The 14,648-nt window shown below is 47.8% G+C and overlaps 1 protein-coding gene across 1 annotated transcript in view; it reads left to right on the plus strand.

Annotated features, from left to right (window-relative positions):
• PDHX (pyruvate dehydrogenase complex component X) overlaps positions 1-14,648 on the plus strand; it is a 120,040-nt gene that overhangs the window by 89,314 nt on the left and 16,078 nt on the right. The window contains exon 9 of the mRNA XM_088459019.1: positions 10,955-11,113. Coding sequence (XP_088315145.1) covers positions 10,955-11,113 — 159 coding nt within the window. The remainder of the gene's footprint in view (positions 1-10,954; positions 11,114-14,648) is intronic.

Raw genomic sequence — 14,648 nt, forward strand, 5'->3', positions numbered from 1 at the left:
ATGCTGTTTATTGATGGAGCAGCTGCCATTTTTGTTTGTATGCTGTTTATTTTGTCTGTGGACCAAATTTGCTTCTGTGCCCGTTGTGTAATGCCAGTCACTGCGGGTGACGCTGCATATTAAGCCTCACTTTTGGCTGAAGAACCTGGATACTTGTTTTTATGCCTCTTTATACTACGTAATAATAGATATCGTTCTCACGATACATTTCATCTGTCATGGTCTGCTAGTTTGTAAACCGCTAACACAAAAAAGGCGGATTCTGAATCCGTGAGTGCGTCTGTCCTACAGAAAAAGTTGGACAACTACACTTGTTTGCAGAAGTGACCACTTTGGGTATAGTAAGGGTTATGCCTTAATAACCCTAAACTAGCAGACAATAGGGGGTAACCTTTTTTTGTTTTTTCCCCATATTTGTAACGGAACCAGTGAGCATTCTGCCGCATCTAAAGCAACTCTGCATTTTATTGACCAATAAAATACCTATCAATCAGTCTAGTTGTTACATACTTTATTTGTTATCCTTTTATACTGTTATATAGTGTAGTGCATTATTTGATGTTGTAGTGATCTTATGTTGAAAGCTGATGACTAATGGAGACTTACAGGCAGATATCACTGGGAGTTGTACACTGCGGCCGGTGGTTAGCGAGCTGCCTCCCTGCAGTGATGCCAAAACGGCGGCGGTTCCCTTTGGAAGCAGAACGCGCATCATGTGCTGTGGCTGCTGCAGTGCGTGGTACCTTGGCAGGAGCACTTGTCATGTGTTTCTTCATGTTACAGTATATTACATCACACTACATTGCTTCACCTCATCCCTTCCAGGAACAAGCACCTTCCTAGTTATTAACCAGTTACCCGTGAGATTTAAAGTAAACCTGTCACCATGGCATAGATATTGCAATACAGTGGTAATATAGGGGGCACCATTATGGTCCAATTGTGCCTTGAGAGACCGGAGGCTGGGGGTGATACAAGCGGGTGCTGAGCTCTGGTGCTTCTCAAACAGGCCTATGCAGGTCACTAATATTACATTCCCATTACCTCAGAGTGGTGAGCTGTAGGCAGGAGCTGGACTGATCTGGGCTTCTGTAGACAGGAGCTGGCAATATCCTGACAAAGGAAGAAGCTGCCCTCAGTATGGAGCTCGGAGGTGCAGCCACAGACTGAGAGGAATGCTGCATGCCCTAGGACCTGCACAGAGACCGGAGGTGCAGCCACAGACTGAGGGGAAGCTGCATGCCCTAGGAGCTGCATGGAGACTGGAGGTGCAGCCACAGACTGAGAGGAATGCTCCATGCCCTAGGACCTGCACAGAGACCGGAGGTGCAGCCACAGATAGAAAGAAATGCTGCATGCCCTAGGAGCTGCATGGAGACTGGAGGTGCAGCCACAGACGGAGAGGAATGCTGCATGCCCTAGGAGCTGCATGGAGACTGGAGGTGCAGCCACAGACGGAGAGGAATGCTGCATGCCCTACGACCTGCACGGAGCTTGGAGATGCAGCCACAGACTGTGCTGGTCCTTGAGCATGGAGCATTCCTCTCAGAGACCGGTGCAGCCACAGACTGAGAGGAATGCTGCATGCCCTAGGACCTGCACAGAGACTGGAGGTGCAGCCACAGATAGAAAGAAATGCTGCATGCCCTAGGAGCTGCATGGAGACTGGAGGTGCAGCCACAGACGGAGAGGAATGCTGCATGCCCTAGGACCTGCGCAGAGACTGGAGGTGCAGCCACAGACTGAGAGGAATACTGCATGCTCTAGGACCTGCACGGAGCTCGGAGGTGCAGCCACAGACTGAGGGGAATGCTGCATGCACTAGGACCTGCACGGAGCTCGGAGGTGCAGCCACAGACTGAGGGGAATGCTGCATGCACTAGGACCTGCACGGAGCTCGGAGGTGCAGCCACAGACTGAGGGGAATGATGCATGCACTAGGACCTGCACGGAGCTCGGAGGTGCAGCCACAGAAAGAAAGAAATGCTGCATGCCCTAGGACCTGCACAGAGACTGGAGGTGCAGCCACAGACTAAGAGGAATGCTGCATGCACTAGGACCTGCACGGAGCTCGGAGGTGCAGCCACAGACTGTGCAGGTCTCTGAGAGGAATGCTGCATGATCTAGGACGTGCACGGAGACCGTAGGCGCAGCCACAGATAGAAAGAAATGCTGCATGCCCTAGGACCTGCACAGTCTGTGGCTGCACCTCCGGTCTCCTTGCAGGTTCTAGCGCATGCAGCATTCCTCTCAGAGACCGGAGGTGCAGCCACAGACTGAGGGGAATGCTCCCTGCCCTGGGCCCTCTTACTGAATAAGCGCAGCAGTTTGCATTGATCCATATGTCCACAGGGGAGAATGCGACAGCTCCCCAGGGACCCCGTCCAACTAGTTGCTCTGTCGTTGGGAAGGAATCAACCCCAACTAGGATTCGGTTAGCTCACTAAATTTTATGACACCAAGCAGGACAATGAGTAGCTCCTGCGCTTGTTGGAGAGGGTTCTGTGTGTCAACCAAGTGAGCCCCCGGCCTAACGGGGACCCACTAAAGCTAAAGGAGCATCCCTGGCACATCGGAGAAGGTTATCTGTGGCACCTAGCTTCTGAGAAACTTCTCTCCTAGGTTGCCCACAAATGGTTCCGTATTAAGTCATTTACTTTTACTTTCTATCTTAAGTAACATTATAATGTTCATGGAGTACTATCAAACATGTCAGCGCCCCAGCAAACAATGCTCACTACTTCCAGTCCTCTTATCTGGAAGACATCGCGACACAATTGCTGGCCGCTCCGATAGGTGGCGGTTTTCGGCGTTGTTCTCCTCACACACTTACAATGCAGGGACTTTAGGTCTTTATCTCTAAAGCAAAGTCTCAAGTTGTGATTTGAGCCCAATCATTGCTATATATGGAGACTTAGGTACTTTTTTACGTTTATCTGGCGCTTTTCTTCCACGTGAATATTAGCCGTACAACTACCTCTGCTGCGACTGGTTCCCTGTGAATTGATAGGTTGCGTTATCATTTTGTTTTCGCCCGCAAAATGGCTGTCTACGCTGTGCGTCAGTGATTGGATTCCCCCCTTATAGCGCACCTATTAGCCGCAAGGTTTACCCCGTGGCTAATTACCAGTGGCGGGTAAGTTTATCAGGGGAATTTAACCCCCACATTAATCCACAGAGGTGGACACTTCCCTGCGGCTAAAGAAGCTGCGAGGAAAACTCTGCGAGAGAAGACATTGGGGGGGCGTTTGTAGGAGACCCATTGATTCAGCAGATTACGCAGAGCCAGTGGGTTAGCGCACGTTAACCCCTGGTTTACCTCCCAAGGAAAATGCTAATTAATTGAATAGCATTTGCCTGCGAGGCGCAGTTAATTTTACCCCGCGGCTAATTTAATTCCCCTCTAAGGGCTATTTCACACATAGCGTCTTTGTCCGTCCGGCAAAAAACAGGACGTTTTTTTTACCGTTGTTTAGCATCAGGGGAAGTTACAAATAATTTAGGGCTTTCACGCGGCATGAACACAGCACGGTCGCCGTATTACGGCTCTGACGACCACTGACTAGGGCGGCTGACGCACCACGGTTGCAGTTTTAGATATTGAAAAGCAATTCACACGGCAATATGTGAAAGGGACTGATCCGCAGGAGAAAGAACCTGGCACTTTTTTTTCTGTCCGGACAAAACGTGTGTGTGTGTGGTGTTCTCCCCAGACTGTTTTCTGCGGGCACATCGCCCGGCAGAAACTGCCTACCGCCTGGAACTTTCCCCCGCCGACCTCTGCCCCCTGCTGTGGAACACTGGCCTCTGAAGTGACCGGAGGCTAAAGAAGCCTCCGATTGCTTCAGAGGCAAGCGTTCCCAGTGATGCACTGCGCGGGTGACGTCACCCGCGAAGTGAGGGGCCTGTCCCGCGTGCCTGCTGGTTCTAGTTATGGGGGGCATCCACTAGACAATAAAGTTGAACGATAATGATAAAATCGTTCGATAATCGTTTGAACATCGTTTGCAAATCGTGCAGTAATTGTTTCTAACGCTGTACAATGCGCGCTCCCGCTGGTCGTTTGATCGTCTCCTCCATCGACTGAACATGCAGATCAATTTCACTTGATTACTTACAAATCGTTTACACATCGTTTACGCTGAACGATCAAACGATGAACCACTATCTGCCCACTATAGCTGAAAGCTCTCAATCACAGATTCAAACAACATAGTTTATCGTTAGATCTGTTGCAAATCGTTTGCAAATCTTTTGCACATTGTTCAGAGTGGAAGATCAAATTTCAGGGGAAACTTCAAGGGAAAATCGTTAAGAGGTTGGACAGGGATAAAATCGTCTAGTGGATGCCCCCCATTAGATCCAGTCAGCGCGAGGGAGCGGGAGCGCGAGCAGCGATCAAATTAAGGTAAGTTCTGGGCTGGGACTGGGACCAGTCTGGGGCACTGCCTAAGGCGCCCTATTTATGCCTGGGGGCACTGCATAAGGGACACTAAGCCTGGGGGCACTGCATAAGGGACACTATTTAAGCCTGGGGGCACTGCATAAGGGGCCAGCCTGGGGGCACTGCATAAGGGACACTATTTAAGCCTGGGGACACTGCATAAGGGGTCAGCCTGGGGACACTGCATAAGGGACACTATTTAAGCCTGGGGGCACTGCATAAGGGGCCAGCCTGGGGGCACTGCATAAGGGACACTAAGCCTGGGGGCACTGCATAAGGGGCCAGCCTGGGGGCACTGCATAAGGGACACTAAGCCTGGGGGCACTGCATAAGGGACACTAAGCCTGGGGGCACTGCATAAGGGACACTAAGCCTGGGGGCACTGCATAAGGGACACTATTTAAGCCTGGGGGCACTGCATAAGGGACACTATTTAAGCCTGGGGGTAAAGCATAAGGGGCCAGCCTGGGGACACTGCATAAGGGACACTATTTAAGCCTGGGGGCACTGCATAAGGGACACTATTTAAGCCTGGGGGTACTGCATAAGGGGCCAGCCTGGGGACACTGCATAAGGGACACTATTTAAGCCTGGGGGCACTGCATAAGGGACACTATTTAAGCCTGGGGGTACTGCATAAGGGGCCAGCCTGGGGGCACTGCATAAGGGACACTATTTAAGCCTGGGGGCACTGCATAAGGGACATTATTTAAGCCTGGGGGCACTGCATAAGGGGCACTAAGCCTGGGGGCACTGCATAAGGGGCACTATTTAAGCCTGGGGGCACTGCATAAGGGGCACTATTTAAGCCTGGGGACACTGCATAAGGGGCACTATTTAAGCCTGGGGGCACTGCATAAGGGACACTATTTAAGCCTGGGGACACTGCATAAGGGACACTATTTAAGCCTGGGGACACTGCATAAGGGACACTATTTAAGCCTGGGGACACTGCATAAGGGACACTATTTAAGCCTGGGGGCACTGCATAAGGGACACACTTTAAGCCTGGGGGCACTGCATAAGGGACACTATTTAAGCCTGGGGACACTGCATAAGGGACACTATGCCTGGGGGCACTGCATAAGGGACACTATTTAAGCCTGGGGACACTGCATAAGGGACACTATTTAAGCCTGGGGACACTGCATAAGGGACACTATTTAAGCCTGGGGGCACTGCATAAGGGACACACTTTAAGCCTGGGGGCACTGCATAAGGGACACTATTTAAGCCTGGGGACACTGCATAAGGGACACTATGCCTGGGGGCACTGCATAAGGGACACTATTTAAGCCTGGGGGCACTGCATAAGGGACACTATTTAAGCCTGGGGGCACTGCATAAGGGACACTATTTAAGCCTGGGGCACTGCATAAGGGACACTATTTAAGCCTGGGGGCACTGCATAAGGGACACTATTTAAGTCTGGGGGCACTACATAAGGGCAAAGCAAAACTACATGGGGCAATGCATAAAGGGGAAAACTGCAGGGGGCACTGCATATGGGGATAACTACGGTGGGCATTTTTGATTGAGCGCCAGTGGGGGAGCAGCCTGAGACCTGTCGGGCTGGAATGGTAAGGGAGATACAACTTTTGCAGGCGCGCATAATTGCGAAGGCCCCCCACCCGGCTACTTCTTGATGTCACCCGGCTGGAAAAAAGTGTGTGTGTGTGTGTGTGTGTGTGTGTGTGTCCCCTTAGGCCTATTAAATAACCTTCAAATTTCATGCAGAAGCGGCCAGTGCAATTTTATTAGTCTGCCTTGCAAATGGATTTACTACACACGTGTGATTTTGTCCCATGTTAATAAAGTCTTTCTTATGTATCATAAGTGAAGTTTGTTATTGTATTTTAAAGAGTTCCTGACTCCTATAAACAACTGCACATGGAACTGTAATGGGAACAGACCTCACACAGCTAAACCTTAATGTATAAGGCTGCATAGCTTCCTCTATATTCACCTGTTTACATGACTATATAACACTATATAGCTATTTTATGGGCAGTTATGAATATTCATGAGCAGTAATGAGAGTGACCATCCCATGTACTGGCAGGAGCGTGCTCAGAAAACAGTCATGTGACACTAGCTGAATATTCATGAGCATTAATGAGAGTGACCATCCCATGTACTGGCAGGAGCATGCTCAGTGTGCTCAGAAAACCATCATGTGACACCAGCTGAATATTCATGAGCATTAATGAGAGTGAGACCATCCCATGTACTGGCAGGAGCATGCTCAGTGTGCTCAGAAAACCATCATGTGACACCAGCTGAATATTCATGAGCATTAATGAGAGTGACCATCCCATGTACTGGCAGGAGCGTGCTCAGAAAACCATCATGTGACACCAGCTGAATATTCATGAGCATTAATGAGAGTGACCATCCCATGTACTGGCAGGAGCGTGCTCAGAAAACAGTCATGTGACACCAGCTGAATATTCATGAGCATTAATGAGAGTGACTATCCCATGTACTGGCAGGAGCATGCTCAGTGTGCTCAGAAAACCATCATGTGACACCAGCTGAATATTCATGAGCAGTAATGAGAGTGACCATCCCATGTACTGGCAGGAGCATGCTCAGTGTGTTCAGAAAACCATCATGTGACACCAGCTGAATATTCATGAGCATTAATGAGAGTGACCATCCCATGTACTGGCAGGAGCGTGCTCAGTGTGCTCAGAAAACCATCATGTGACACCAGCTGAATATTCATGAGCATTAATGAGTGACCATCCCATGTACTGGCAGGAGCGTGCTCAGAAAACAGTCATGTGACACCAGCTGAATATTCATGAGCATTAATGAGAGTGACTATCCCATGTACTGGCAGGAGCATGCTCAGTGTGCTCAGAAAACCATCATGTGACACCAGCTGAATATTCATGAGCATTAATGAGAGTGAGGCCATCCCATGTACTGGCAGGAGCATGCTCAGTGTGCTCAGAAGACAGTCATGTGACACCAACTGAATATTCATGAGCATTAATGAGAGTGACCATCCCATGTACTGGCAGGAGCATGCTCAGTGTGCTCAGAAAACAGTCATATGACACCAGCTGAATATTCATGAGCATTAATGAGAGTGACCATCCCATGTACTGGCAGGAGCGTGCTCAGAAAACCATCATGTGACACCAGCTGAATATTCATGAGCATTAATGAGAGTGACCATCCCATGTACTGGCAGGAGCGTGCTCAGAAAACCATCATGTGACACCAGCTGAATATTCATGAGCATTAATGAGTGACCATCCCATGTACTGGCAGGAGCGTGCTCAGAAAACAGTCATGTGACACCAGCTGAATATTCATGAGCATTAATGAGAGTAACTATCCCATGTACTGGCAGGAGCATGCTCAGTGTGCTCAGAAAACCATCATGTGACACCAGCTGAATATTCATGAGCAGTAATGAGAGTGAGACCATCCCATGTACTGGCAGGAGCATGCTCAGTGTGCTCAGAAATCCATCATGTGACACCAGCTGAATATTCATGAGTAGTAATGAGAGTGACCATCCCATGTACTGGCAGGAGCATGCTCAGTGTGCTCAGAAAACCATCATGTGACACCAGCTGAATATTCATGAGCAGTAATGAGAGTGAGACCATCCCATGTACTGGCAGGAGCATTCTCAGTGTGCTCAGAAAACCATCATGTGACACCAGCTGAATATTCATGAGCATTAATGAGAGTGACCATCCCATGTACTGGCAGGAGCGTGCTCAGAAAACCATCATGTGACACCAGCTGAATATTCATGAGCATTAATGAGAGTGACCATCCCATGTACTGGCAGGAGCGTGCTCAGAAAACAGTCATGTGACACCAGCTGAATATTCATGAGCAGAAATGAGAGTGAGACCATCCCATGTACTGGCAGGAGCATGCTCAGTGTGCTCAGAAGACAGTCATGCTGTCTGCCAGACATCAGCACATTGGCTTTGAATGACTGTCGTATGCTGCTCCCGAACAGTGCGCAGATAAATGCGTGTATCCCCCCCGATGGCAGAGAAGTACACGTATTATGATTATGCCCAACTCCCCCGCCAGCCTCCTGTTCGCCATCGTTATTCTTAGTGCTCTCTTACACTATCCCTATACTGGGTGCAAAAGAATACAGCCCAGTTCTCCGCAGCTGTAACTGGCGATGCGATTGAAATTGCGAACAACTCTGCATCAACCGTAATTGGGATCGTCCAGTTCCGGAGCATGCGCTGCAGGAAAATACGTCCCTCATACGGGCATACATTCAGCGCTACATCAGCCCCGATATGTGCAGCTTCAAAGATATAAATGGCCTAGCATTGGCAGATATAAATGGCCTAGCATTGGCAGATATAAATTGCCCAGCATTGGCAGATATAAATGGCCTAGCATTGGCAGATATAAGTGACCTAGCATTGGCAGATATAAATGACCTAGCATTGGCAGATATAAATGGCCTAGCATTGGCAGATATAAATGGCCCAGCATTGGCAGATATAAATGGCCCAGCATTGGCAGATATAAATGGCCTAGCATTGGCAGATATAAATGGCCCAGCATTGGCAGATATAAATGGCCCAGCATTGGCAGACATAAATGCCCTAGCATTGGCAGACATAAGTGACCTAGCATTGGCAGATATAAATGGCTTAGCATTGGCAGATATAAATGGCCTAGCATTGGCAGATATAAATGGCCTAGCATTGGCAGACATAAATGGCCTAGCATTGGCAGACATAAGTGGCCTAGCATTGGCAGAAATAAATGGCCTAGCATTGGCAGATATAATTGGCCTAGCATTGGCATTCTAAAATTTTAGACTTCGGAGACTTTTTTCGGCGATGTACCCACTAGGGGCCGCCCACATTTCTCTACACTTATATATGTTCTTGCCAGCAACACCACCATATCTGTTGGCAGTTACCAGTGCCGCAACAAGAAGTGGGCATGAGCCGTGTAGAGGAATGGTGGGGGCATTGTGGGAGTTGTAGTGCGACCACAGGTGGCTGGCCCCTCGGGGAATTGCTGGGTACTGAGTCCATGCAGGGCATCCCTGTAGCTTCTCCCAGAGCAGCAGCAGCTCCAGCCCCCAGTGCCCCCCTCAGCTAGCAGCCGGCTAATGTGTGCCAGGACAGCGTGGCTCCTCCGCCGTGTGTAGTGGATGGGAAAATTCATTGTACTGACAGGGGGCATTTCACAGTCTAGAGGAATCAAATGTATTCCTTCTGCCATTGTTTTAATTTCTAAAAGTTAATCTTTGGGGAGTTCCAGTTCACTTGGTCTTTTGTTCCACTCGCTGGCTCTGTGTAAGCAACACTGTATCTCCCCCTCTCCTGTTACAGTATCACAGACGCTCCAGCCAGGGATTTACCCTTATGCTGCACATTGTGTTACAGAGGAAGCGGAACCCTCTCTGATACACAGGGGCTGCTTAATATCTGTACAATACTAATGTATGTGTAACGCATGTATAAACTACTGTAACTAAGGTCCATATTCTGTGAGCTCTAACGCCGCTTTTAGGGCCCTGCGGAAATGTGACTGACCCTAGCGCCCTGCTGTAATGTGACCCTGACCCTAGCGCCCTGCGGTAATGTGACCCTGACCCTAGCGCCCTGCGGTAATGTGACCCTGACCCTAGCGCCCTGCGGTAATGTGACCCTGACCCTAGCGCCCTGCGGTAATGTAACCCTGACCCTAGCGCCCTGCGGTAATGTGACCCTGACCCTAGCGCCCTGCGGTAATGTGACCCTGACCCTAGCGCCCTGCGGTAATGTGACCCTGACCCTACTGCCCTGCTGTAATGTGACCCTGACCCTAGCGCCCTGCGGTAATGTGACCCTGACCCTAGCGCCCTGCGGTAATGTGACCCTGACCCTAGCGCCCTGCGGTAATGTGACCCTGACCCTAGCGCCCTGCGGTAATGTGACCCTGACCCTAGCGCCCTGCGGTAATGTGACCCTGACCCTAGCGCCCTGCGGTAATGTGACCCTGACCCTAGCGCCCTGCTGTAATGTGACCGCACCCTGTGGTAATCCGCTGCCGCTCCTAGTGCCCTGCGGTAATCCTTGGACTAGGCCTTGTGGCCGTACAGCCCGGTTCTCCACCACCACCACCATCATGTTTCTGTAAGCTCTATAAGCATCCTATAACTTGAGTATACAGTGTACTTGCCGCCTATACACCGTGCAGGGAGGTATGCTTGGGGGCAATATTTCTGAATGCATCTGGTCAGGATAAGATCATGAGGCACAGGTTCCAAGTGCACCACAACTTCAAGCATAGCACATATGACTGCGTTTAATTTAGGTAACGTGAAATGTCTCTCACAACTATTGCAGTCAGTAACATTTATACATGGTTGGATTTTAAGGTTTTCTTGTCCCCTGGCATGGCTGAGCCAGATTATCCTGTCTATATCTGTAACCAGCAATGAGTCCTGTCCCTGTGATGAGCAGGTTTTCCAGAAGACCCTCATTTAATGGGATCCCTTTTTCCCGCCCACAGCAAATGCCTGATGTCAACGTCACCTGGGACGGCGAAGGGCCGAGCCAGTTGGAGTCCATTGACATTTCGATCGCCGTGGCAACCGACCGAGGCCTAATCACTCCAATAATAAAAGGAGCCAGCAGCAAGGGAGTTCAGGAGATCGCCGACACTGCGAAGGTGAGCGCGTTACAGCTGCTCCTCAGCCGTGCCTGTCCTTTCCCCATGGGGGGGGGAGGGGAGCAATGGAATTAAATAGCATGTAGTTTTCCTATCAGAGGGTGCAACAATTAAAGTAGCATTATTCTGGAGGATTTTTAAAGATACAAAGATAAGCGGTAGCAACCAATAGCGTAATAGCGCAATAAACAATACAAATGGTTTGTGCTATAGAGTGCAGTATCTTTTTTTCCTTTGCACCAGTCCTTATAGATGGCCCATGTACTTGCTTCTGTATATATTGCAGTGCCCTGTCCTACTGGACAGCTGTTATATGTGAAGCGATGCTTTGGGGGTCTCGGAGACCTGAGGAGATTACAGGCTTTTCATGCATTTTTTGGACCAGCTTAAAGCCAAGAAATTGCAGGCATCATCCAGGGCAGGTCCCTGATCATTAATTCATTACTGCACACCCTGTTATGTCATGTAGACTGAGGATTATGTCACTGTCAATCCCTAATGCAAGAACTACATCAAGAAAAAGGAGCTGTATGGTGTCTTTAGCCGTAACTGCACTACAACTCCCAGCAGGCGCTGCAAGCATTGTGTGTTGTGGTGCAGACAGCTGGTGATTCTCCTCTCCGGATCGTTATTCTCTGAGCCTAACAGCCAACCCAGATGGGGGATCCTGCTGGGGGAGTTGCAGTCCCTACTCGGGCCACCGTATGGTCATTTTGGGTTAGTTGCGCTCTTCCAGCCTGGCGCAGGGTGATGTAAGCTGTAACTGGTGCAGGTGCTATAGGTGGGGACAATACAGATGTATTTACAAAGATCATTGTGCACAATTCACAGATCAGACTGTTGGATCAGTGTAAAGAACTTGTCTGTTAGGGGCTGATTCAATGACGCATAAGGACACATTGTAGCCTTTCACCGACACGTCGGCGCTCGTAGAGGTGTGCACAAAAATTAGTGCAGTAACTGCCGGCTACGGGCCTCATTACCAGCTGTTTTTAGGTTCGTGCACGGTTGCCTACTCGTTCCCTGCTAATGCGTGATTCCGCCCGTCTATGCTAAGAATCCATGGGACCGCATGTGGAAGCCCCTGCTCCTTCTTCCTCCCAACTCTGAATAAGCCCCAGTGTCGGGGTTGTTACTCCTGTGTACTAGTTATGTTTTAAACCGTGACATGTTGGAAAGAATTCTGTACATACCATCATAGAAAACTGCGTGTGATTCTTTTCCGGATTCCTCCGTTCCGGAAAGCAATCCCTCGTGATGCCGAATATAATTTGGCGTGAAATCTCAAGTTATCCGCTCCTTGCATGAACATCTCTGCAGTTTGTATATTAAAAATATGTGTATAATGTACCTGCTATAGCAAATTGATGCTTTGGGTGGGGGAAGGTACTTGCTGTATAGATTTTACAGCTGATGAAAAAGAGGCAAATCTATAATTACATTTTATAAAGCTCATTATTCAGATTGCCGTGAATTTCGCTGATTTGCAAAATGCTTCCGCCCCAATTAGTTTTTAAAAATACATCATACACAAATTGTTAGCATTTGTTATTTAATTGGTGAGTGTCCTAGGTCCCGAAACAGAATATGCCGCTGTTTGGTTGGTGAAATCAAGGGTGATGATCACTGCACAACAGTGAAAATGTTTCCGATGTGAAAATAGTTACATCTAATTGATGTCAGCATGCAAAGATTGAATATGACATGTAAAACTCTCAGTTAGCTCTGAGTTCCGAGATATAGCCCATTTATGACGATGTAGGGGTATTCCTAGTGACGTGGGCAGAATGGAGAGAATCTTACCAGCAATCTGCGTTCTGCGCAGAGGGGGCGGGGCCTAATGACCCAATTAAATGAATCCGTTATTTGTACCCCTCCCCTATTCAAATATATGCGATTCACAGGATTACCCCCACAGGATAACTGTGGTGCACTGAGTGACAGCATAGGGAGCGATTCCACCAAGACATCTCAGCAATGGAACAAAGACATCAGGGCAGGTGACAGTGACAAGAGATGCCCCAGAGGAGGAGTACAAGCGACAAGCAAAGAGAAAGTACCCCCATGTATAGGCCACTATATTACATAGTACTTTCCTATGCTGTATGTTTGTTTCCTATGCTGTATGTATGTTTCCTGTGCTGTATGTTTGTTTGCTGTGCTGTATGTTTGTTTGCTGTGCTGTATGTTTGTTTCCTGTGCTGTATGTTTGTTTCCTGTGCTGTATGTTTGTTTCCTGTGCTGTATGTTTGTTTCCTGTGCTGTATGTATGTTTCCTGTGCTGTATGTATGTTTCCTGTGCTGTATGTATGTTTCCTGTGCTGTATATGTATGTTTCCTGTGCTGTATATGTATGTTTCCTGTGCTGTATATGTATGTTTCCTGTGCTGTATATGTATGTTTCCTGTGCTGTATATGTATGTTTCCTGTGCTGTATATGTATGTTTCCTGTGCTGTATGTTTGTTTCCTGTGCTGTATGTTTGTTTCCTATGCTGTATGTTTGTTTCCTATGCTGTATGTTTGTTTCCTGTGCTGTATGTTTGTTTCCTGTGCTGTATGTTTGTTTCCTGTGCTGTATGTTTGTTTCCTGTGCTGTATGTTTGTTTCCTGTGCTGTATGTTTGTTTCCTGTGCTGTATGTATGTTTCCTGTGCTGTATGTATGTTTCCTGTGCTGTATATGTATGTTTCCTGTGCTGTATATGTATGTTTCCTGTGCTGTATATGTATGTTTCCTGTGCTGTATATGTATGTTTCCTGTGCTGTATATGTATGTTTCCTGTGCTGTATATGTATGTTTCCTGTGCTGTATGTTTGTTTCCTGTGCTGTATGTTTGTTTCCTGTGCTGTATGTTTGTTTCCTGTGCTGTATGTATGTTTCCTGTGCTGTATATGTATGTTTCCTGTGCTGTATATGTATGTTTCCTGTGCTGTATATGTATGTTTCCTGTGCTGTATGTTTGTTTCCTGTGCTGTATGTTTGTTTCCTGTGCTGTATGTTTGTTTCCTGTGCTGTATGTTTGTTTCCTGTGCTGTATGTATGTTTCCTGTGCTGTATATGTATGTTTCCTGTGCTGTATATGTATGTTTCCTGTGCTGTATATGTATGTTTCCTGTGCTGTATATGTATGTTTCCTGTGCTGTATATGTATGTTTCCTGTGCTGTATATGTATGTTTCCTGTGCTGTATATGTATGTTTCCTGTGCTGTATATGAATGTTTCCTGTGCTGTATGTTTGTTTCCTGTGCTGTATGTTTGTTTCCTGTGCTGTATGTTTGTTTCCTGTGCTGTATGTTTGTTTCCTGTGCTGTATGTTTGTTCCGTATGCTGTATGTTTGTTTCGTTTTGTGTTCTTATTTGTGATTGATAGAAAATAAATAAGTTGTTTTAATTCAATCAAGAAAATATCAGATTATTTTAAAATAGCTTTTCACTATGACTATATTACTAATGTACATACAGTATAGTGCAAGTAGTGTAGCTCAAAAAATTAGAGCTAGTAACAACATTCTGAAATCTTTTTAGTTTTTCTTGA

Source organism: Taudactylus pleione, unplaced genomic scaffold, assembly GCF_031769625.1.
Source record: "Taudactylus pleione unplaced genomic scaffold, aTauple2 ptg000887l, whole genome shotgun sequence".
NCBI classification, from domain to species: domain Eukaryota; kingdom Metazoa; phylum Chordata; class Amphibia; order Anura; family Myobatrachidae; genus Taudactylus; species Taudactylus pleione.